Consider the following 8,494-nt stretch of genomic DNA (forward strand, 5'->3'; position numbering starts at 1 on the left):
GGGGGGGGAGTGCCCAGAGAAGAAGCGGGTAAAGGTGGGGAGCAGATGGTCCAGAAGGGCTTCATTGGAGCTGCTGTGTGAGAAAAAACGGGAGAGGAAATGAGCCAAGATTTCATGACACTTTGTTGTATAATAAAGTCCCTGTAGATGAGAGCCTTTGGAAGAATTCACACTGAGGACAAAATTGTGTGTTAAAGGTTCCCAGTCAGCCTGAGGCTCTGCTCCGGAAGCTAAACTGCAGGGCTGGGCGTATGTGTGAAAATTCCCCAACACTAAGATGGCCCACTCCCTTTCCTTCTCCTGTTTCCTTCCTCCTTTCTGTTCACTCCCTTCTTCCCCACTCTCCTCTCTGTACCCACGGCCTGCTTCTCTTCTGCCTCTGCCTCTGCCCTGCCCTGCCCTGCCCTGCCCTCCTTATCTGCCTGCTGCCAGCTCCCATCATGCCTGCTGGCCCAAGATAACTGGGGATGTTGACTCCTGGTTCCGAAACCTGTCCAGGACTCTTATCAGCAGATACTGAGAGTTTATAGAACAGAGTCCACCCCTGCTGGGGTCGGTGAGGTTGCCTTCACGAAACACAAGCCCCACGCACTCTACAGCTGAACAAGCGTGGGCAGACGCACGAGCCCACGAATCACCCCTGCTGCAGGCCGCCACCCACTGGGCTGACACTGTCTGCTGGACTACCTCTCTCCTGTGGCCCCAGGTTCATGAGAAAGCAGGGAGAAGCCTCTCAAGGAAAAGGTCATGGTTGGCCATGTGACCTGGGGATGAGCCCGAGGCAAGGCCAGACCTGCCAACCCCACTCTAAGTGGAGGATGGGGTGGGGGTGGGGAGGCAGGAACTGGGTGGGTGTGGCTGGGAAGAGCTGTTGAATACTGTTCCTTGACTACTGACCTTAAAACTCCTGGGAGGTCTTGCACACCCCGCCCCCAACTACGCATAGGGTTCTGCGGGGGGAATTCTGCCAGGCAAAGCAAGTGGAGACATTTCAGAGCTCCAAGGCGGGTGACAGCTGGGCCCCCTATTGGCCCCATGCATACACTGACAAGCACAGACACACTGGCTCTGGGGCCCAGTCCCACAGCCCACTGTCATCTCACAAACACACACTCACCGCGCACATTCCCGATAAGTCCCGCAGACAGAACACTATCTGCTACATCAGACTGTTAGGGCTCATGTGCTGGCCCCGCTGCCAAGAAGCTGTGTGACTGTGGGCAAGTCGCTTAGCCTCTCTGTGCCTCAGTTTGCTCAACTGGAGTATTGGGCATGTTACAGGGTGACAGACGTCGCCTGTCATGCACATGCCATCTCAGGCACACACGCACACGGCTGGTGTCCACTTGCTACCTACATCCTGTGCCTGAATGTGCACACACACTTGCAGGAACCACGCACTCACCCGTGCTGTCACCTGTCCCCCGTGCAGCACCTCACACTCCTCATGCCCAAACCGGTTTCCATCAGCTCAGGTCAGGCCCACCTTCTCAGAACCCCCCTCATGGTTGCTTCATCCCCAAGGGGAAACACTCCTTTCTCTGACAAGACCACACATGTCCCCCGTTATTCTCAGTGCTTCCACCACCTGGGAAGCCCCTCCTCTACCCTGTCACCAGAGCTAACTTGTCTCTAAGCTTTGAAGGCCTTGTTCTGGGCCAGCCACCTCCTCCAGGCAGCACTGCCTACCCACAGCCACACCTATGGGTTCCCAGGGAACTTTAACCAAATAGAGGAATCTACAAATCATCAAAGGTCACCACTGGCACTCTGATGAGTGGGTGGAGCCTGGGCCCTGGCCCGCCTTGGGAGATTGGGCACCTTGCTAGGTGGCTGGGCAGGAAACCCAGGCCTGAGGCAGGACAGAGCTGCATGGCCTCCAGGCCAGCCCAGCGAGTGGCTGGTGCTCCCCACCTGGCCTCTGACCCTGAGTGCTGACCACAGAGCAGGCCCCCATGGAGGAGCCCGCGGCCTCTTGCTCCCGGTGAGTGCCCCCCAAGGAGACACCTCCTGGACCATTTGGCTGTCCTTGGGCTTGGGCTCTTCCTCCCCCAAGGACCCCTCAGTTTATACCCTTGGTCCATGGTCTCCCCCAGAACTTTGGAGGCCCTCCCCCCAGGCTCAGCTCAAGGAAAGTTCTACTCTGGGTGCAGAGTCAAAGCCCTGGGCCTGGGCTCCCAGGCTGGACCTACCCAGAGAAGGTGAAAGAGGGGGCAGAGCTCGTGGAGAGTGGGGGAGGGGCAGAACTCTTGGAGGTGCCCTTAGCAGTGGCTCTCAGCCTTCCTAATGCCGAGACCCTTTCAAACAGTTCCTCATGTTGTGGTGACCCCCAACCATAAAATAATTTTGCTGTTATGAATCCATCGACTCTTGACCCCCAAATGGGGTCGCAACCCACAGGTTGAGAACTGCTGCCTTAGGGGTTGATTTGTCAGGCAGGTATGTGGAAGGGAGAAAGCAAAGGGGAAGTCTCTGGGGAAACTCTGGTCAGTCCTGGGCCAGCGACCAATGGAGAGGGACCCCCTTCACCCACCAAGAAGAGGTGATGAGGTTGCCAACATGGCTGGGCCAGGACCCCTGGCAAAGCAGACTCTCCGCACCGACCGAGGGGCAGGTAGGCGGTTCTCCTGCTGATGCGGTGGCTTTCCCCAGAGTGGAGCACCGCGCCGCAGTGGCCCGCGACCTGCTCCTGGCAGCACTGGAGGACCTGAGCCAGGAGCAGCTGAAGCGCTTCCGCCACAAGCTGCGGGACGCCAGTGGGGGCAGCCGCAGCATCCCGTGGGGCCGTCTGGAGCGAGCTGACGCCTTGGACCTGGTCGAACGGTTGGTTGAATTCTACGGGCCAGAGCCGGCGCTGGAGGTGGCCCGCAAGGCCCTGAAGCGGTCAGACGTGCGTGATGTGGCCACTCGGCTCAAGGAGCAGCGGCTGCAGTGTGAGCACCTGTGGGGACTGGGCGTGGGCAGGTGGCCCCGGCGCAGCTGGTTGCCCACACTTCCTTTCCACTCTCTGGGAAGTGCGGTTGCAAACTCCCAGGGGCTGGGGTGGGCCTTGAGCTCTCCTAGGTAGACGCCCTGAGGGTGTTGGTATTATGAATTGAGCTGCCATCTTCATGGTCAGCAGTTCGAAACCACCAGCAGCTTCGAGGGAGAAAGAATGGGCTCTCTATTCCCGTAAACAGTTACAGTCTCAGAAATCCACTGGGGGGTCACCCCCTGGTGAGTCAACATTGACACTCATGGCATGCCCCCTCCTCCGCGCACCAGGCAAGGCCTCACAGCGCTCTCCCTTCCAGGTCTCGGCCCGGGCCCCGAGGTGGAGCTCTCTGTGTCTGGTAGGTACAGCCTGGCCCGCTCAGGGTGGCAGGGTCCGGACTCCATATGCGAGTCCCGACATCTTGTCTCGGGGTGGAGGCTGGGCAGACTGAGCTGACAGCGGGGAGGGGTGTGTGATCCGGCGGCGACTGACAAGGTGCCCCTGCCCCCCGCCCCTGCTTCCCAGAATACAAGAGGACATACAGGGCACACGTGCTGCTGCTGCACGCCAAGGTGAAGGAGAGGAACGCCCGCTCTGTCAAGATCACCAAGCGCTTCACCAAGCTCCTCATCGCGCCCGAGAGCGCCGAGGCCGACGGCTACGCCGAGGCCGACGACCTGCGGCCGCCTGAGGAGCCCGTGCCCCGGCGTGCGCGCCGCTCCAATACCGACACCTTCAACCGGCTGTTCGGCCGCGACGAGGAGGGCGAGAGGCCCCTGACCGTAGTGCTGCAGGGCCCGGCGGGCATCGGCAAGACCATGGCGGCCAAGAAGATCCTGTACGACTGGGCGGCGGGCAAGCTGTACCACGGCCAGGTGGACTTCGCCTTCTTCCTGTGCTGCCACGAGCTGCTCGAGCAAGCCTGTGCGCGCAGCCTGGGCGACCTGGTCCTGGAGCAGTGCCCCGACCGCCGCGCGCCGGTGCGCCAGATCCTGGCGCAGCCGGAGCGGTTGCTGTTCATCCTGGACGGCGCGGACGAGCTCCTGGCGGCCGGGTCCGCCGAGGCTGCGCCCTGCAGTGACCCCTTCGAGGCGGTGAGCGGCGCGCGGCTGCTGGGGGCCCTGCTGAGCAAGGCTCTGCTGCCCTCGGCCCGCCTGCTGGTGACGACGCGTGCCGCCCTGCCCGCGCAGCTGCAGGGCCCCCTGCGCTCGCCGCAGTGCGCCGAGGTGCGGGGCTTCTCCGACAAGGACAAGAAGAAGTACTTCTACAAGTTCTTCCTGGACGAGCGCACGGCCGAGCGCGCCTACCGCTTCGTGAAGGAGAACGAGACGCTGTTCGCGCTGTGCTTCGTGCCCTTCGTGAGCTGGATCGTGTGCTCCGTGCTGCGCCGCCAGCTGGAGCGCGGCCAGGACCTCTCGCGCACCTCCAAGACCACCACGTCCGTCTACCTGCTCTTCCTCATCAGCCTGCTGAGCTCGGCGCCCCCCGCCAAGGAGGCCGGGCTGCAGGGCGAGCTGCGCAAGCTGTGCCGCCTGGCCCGGGAGGGCGTCCTGGGCCGCCGCGCACAGTTCACCGAGCAGGACCTGGCGCGCCAGGAGCTGCGCGGCTCCAACGTGCAGGGGCTGTTCCTCAGCCAGAAGGAGATGCCGGGCTTGCTGGAGGCCGAGGTCGCCTACCAGTTCACCGACCACAGCTTCCAGGAGTTCTTCGCCGCGCTGTCTTACCTGCTGGAGGAGGACGCGAGCCCCGAGGTCCCGGCGGGCAGCGTCGAGGCGCTCCTACGCGGTGACACGGAGCTGCGCGGCCACCTGACGCTCACCACGCGCTTCCTTTTCGGGCTGCTGAGCGCGGAGCGCATGGGCGACATCGAGCGCTACTTCGGCTGCGTTGTCTCCAAGCGGGTGAAGCAAGACGCCTTGCAGTGGGTGCTGGGGCAGGGCCGCCCCCCGGCGACGCCCGAGGGCGCCGAGGGGCTGCAGGGGCCAGAGGAGCCCGAAGAGGAGCAGGAGGAGGAGGAGGAGGAGGAGGAGGAGGCCAACTATCCGCTGGAGCTGCTGTACTGCCTCTATGAGACGCAGGAGGCCGAGTTCGTGCGCCAGGCTCTGCACGGCCTGCCTGAGCTGACGCTGGAGCGCCTGCGCTTCAGCCGCAACGATGTGGCGGTCCTGAGCTACTGCGTGCAGCACTGCCCGCGCGGCCAGGCCTTGCAGCTGCGGGGGTGCGGGCTGAACGTGGTGCGGGAGAAGAAGAGGAAGAGCCTGGTGAAGCGACTACAGAGCAGCCTGGGCGGCAGGTGAGTCCACTGGGCAGGGGGGGCAAGTGCCCACCTGGGCCTGGGAGTGTGTCCACACTCGAGGGACCGCCCCGAGGGCTGGCGGGACCCAAGGGATGCCTTTGCCAGGCCCCTTACCAAGCTTTGTTGACTTCCTAATCAGCTGTGATAGTTTGTCTCACAAGCGGTCACCACACCGAGGCTGAGGTTGGTCGCTACAGATTAGTCAGCATGTGTAAGATGGTATTTACCTTGCTCCTCCCCCAGGGGCTCTCTTGTGCCCACACTCTAGTGCGGGCTCTGGCCCCTCCCCCTTCTTCTCCACCCTGCCTTTTGAGAGCGTGGCACTGGGGGGTGCTTGGCCCATCTGGCCCTTCCCTCCACCCACAGCAGGCTTAGCTGCTGGTGCCCCAGCTGGCCTGGGACCGCTGACCCCAGAAACACCCCTTTTCCTCCAGTATACTCTCAGCACCCCAGGGCAACGCCCTGAGCCCTTTCTAACCTGAGCAGGTGTGCAGCATGTGAGAGGACGGTGTGAGCTCGTGGCCAAGGTGGAGCGAGACAGACCCACGTGTGGTGCTATGGAGAGCAGAACATGCATCTTTCTGGGTCCTGGTTGAGGGCAGCAGGGGGCGGGGGCAGTGACAGGGCGTTCCAGGATCCGCTAAAGTGTCCTGGCTCCCCCTGGGGCCCAGTCCTTTCTAGAATGGAAGGCCTGGGAGGGAGCAGCTGATCACCTACCTCTCTCCCCCAGGAATTCTCAATCAGGCCAGAAACAACGGCAAGTCTCCCCGCTGAGGCCGCTATGTGAGGCCATGGTTGACCCGCACTGTGGTCTGAGCAGCCTGACGTGAGTGGCCATGCCCCAGCCAGGGCCTACCAGGGAGGGGACTCGGAGTTGGGGACAGAAGGGTGCTGGTGCTAGGAAGAAGCAGGGTGCAGCCAAACCTTCTAGGGAGGGGTAAGCTTAATGTATTTCACTTCTCAATGTGAGGCTGCTATATGCAAGGGGTCCCTCTGGGCTCTTGGAAACAATGGTGGAAGGTGTTCAGTTCCCAGGCAGTCGGGCTGGGACCTCGGGTGCCACTGCGCAAGTCAGCCCCCTTCCCCCAGCCTCCAGTTCCTCCTCAGTAACGTGGGGCCAGAGACGCCACGTCTGAGAGAGGGGTCCACAGTTCAGACGCTGGGCCAAGCACACAGGGGTCCCTGTGCTGCACAACCGGTCCAGCCCCGCTGGCCGAGTCACAGAGACCCTAGGGATTGACTACAGGAGCCCAAGGGCTTCCAACCTCGGCTGCTAACTGAAAGGTCAGCAGTTCAAGCCCCTGAGCCCTTCCGTGCAGACCCCAGCCCGCCAGCCATGGGGACTGAGGGGACCAGTCCCGAATGAAGTCGACAGCAAAGGGCCAGGTTAGGTGTCAGCCCCTAAGGGTGTGGACAGCAGGTCTGTGTGGGCTGTCAAAAGGCCAGCAGTCCAGTGTCCTGGAGGAGGAAGGGACTCGGACCCCAGGGCGGCGGGGCCTCCGTGGGTCCAGGGCAGCAGGTGTGGGGCAGCACGGGCCTCAAAGAGTGGGGCAGGGTGTGCAGTTGGGGAATCTTGAAGTGGCAGGGCCGCAGACGAGCCCCATGCTCTGGCTCCCAGGCTATCCCATTGCAAGCTCCCGGACTCAGTCTGCCGAGACCTGGCCGAGGCCCTACGGCTGGCCCCCGCCCTGACCGAGTTGGACCTCCAGCACAACAGTCTGAGCGACATGGGCCTGAAGGTGCTGTGTGAGGGGCTGGCCTGGCCCAGGTGCCAAGTGCAGACGCTCAGGTGAGGACCTGCTGGGAGGTGTGGGAGCCGGGGGATCCCGGAAAGGGCCCACAGCCCCTCCTGAGACTGGCTCCCTGTAGGGTGCAGCAGCCCAGCCTCCAGAAAGGCCTGCAGTACGTGGTCAGCTTGCTCCAGCAGAGCCCAGCACTGGCCACACTGGACCTCCATGGCTGCCAACTGCCAGAAGACACTGTGAAGTACCTGTGCGCCACCCTGCAGCACCCCGCATGCAGCCTGCAGTCCCTCAGGTGCGGGGAGGGGGCATATGTCGGGGATGCTGCCTTCCACCCTGGGGAACTGGTGACCCGGAAGGACCATGCTGACCCCAGCTGTTAGGCTAGCCACAAAGGTCCAGCCTCTGAAACCCGCCTGCAACCCCTACACTCCCTCAGAGAGTGACAGCCTCCCTAACTGGTCGGCCATCTCTCCACTGGGCCCTTTGGTCACAGCCTCAGCTTGGCTCTCCACCCCAACCCCCCACCCCCATCCTGCCCTCACCCCTGCCTTCTGGCCCCCTCCTCGGGCCTGGGCTCTGGGCCCCTCACCCTCCCTGCTCCCCTCTTGGCTGCCCAGGTCCGAGCTCCCTTGACCACCCCCCTGTCCTCTGCTTGGCTGTAGTCTGGCCTCCATGGAGCTGAGTGAGGACTCCCTGCAGGAGCTGCGGGCTGTGAAGAGTGCAAAGCCAGGTCTGATCATCACACACGCTGGGCTGGACCACCTCCCAGAGCCCCTCAAGAGCGTCAGCAGTGCCTTCTGAGGCCCTGGAGCTCACCACTGGGCAGAGAGGCTTCTCATATCCCCAAAGAGGTCTTGGCTGGGAGACAGAGTCATGGATGGGCAGGTGGGAGGCTCAGGCAGACATGGCTCTCCCCAGCCGGGCTCTCCTCCCCTGAGGCCCCTGGCCATTGTCTTTGGAAGGATGGCGGTGTGGGCCCCTTCAATGGGCACCTCCACTGGTCTGCTCCATGCACAGTGACTCCTCCGTGCACTGGCTTCACCCCTTTCACCCTGTGACTGCACAGTCCCCACAACTCTACCCCTGGCCTCAGTGTGAGCAGCAGGCAGCTCATGATCTCCCCCTGGGAAATCAGGCTCTGGCCTGAGGTTGGACCTGCGAGCAGCAAGGAGCCTTCAACCGCCCTCCTCACCCTCCTGAAGGTGAAGCCGAAGGAGAGCAGGGAAGAAGGTGGGCAGGCCCAGGCCCCATCGCTGATAATAAAGGCCTGGAAGTCCACCTCAGTCTGGTGAGCCACCTGGCAGGCACTCCTCATCTGCCTTTGGTCCCCAGACTAGACCAGGGTGAAGGCTATTGTGTCCACCATGCTCAGGGAGATCTAGGATGGTCCTCTCTGCCCTGCTGGCCCCTGTCGGGGGGCTTCAGGCAGGGCAGGTCCTTCCACTTAGTGGGCGGATTTCCCTTCACTCCCTCCTTTCT

The 8,494-nt window shown here is 62.7% G+C and overlaps 1 protein-coding gene across 1 annotated transcript; it reads left to right on the plus strand.

The window, feature by feature from the left end:
• The first annotated feature begins 1,955 nt into the window (after positions 1–1,955).
• On the plus strand, positions 1,956–7,816 carry NLRP6 (NLR family pyrin domain containing 6). The gene is made up of 8 exons (XM_004717181.2): positions 1,956–1,984; positions 2,653–2,933; positions 3,294–3,332; positions 3,500–5,267; positions 6,001–6,096; positions 6,889–7,059; positions 7,140–7,307; positions 7,678–7,816. Exons 1-8 carry the CDS (start codon positions 1,956–1,958, stop codon positions 7,814–7,816), a joined length of 2,691 nt encoding a protein of 896 aa, XP_004717238.2.
• Positions 7,817–8,494: the final 678 nt, after the last annotated feature.

This window comes from Echinops telfairi, unplaced genomic scaffold, assembly GCF_000313985.2.
Source record: "Echinops telfairi isolate 266 unplaced genomic scaffold, ASM31398v2 ScPeMD7_37;HRSCAF=141, whole genome shotgun sequence".
Taxonomy (NCBI): Eukaryota; Metazoa; Chordata; class Mammalia; order Afrosoricida; family Tenrecidae; genus Echinops; species Echinops telfairi.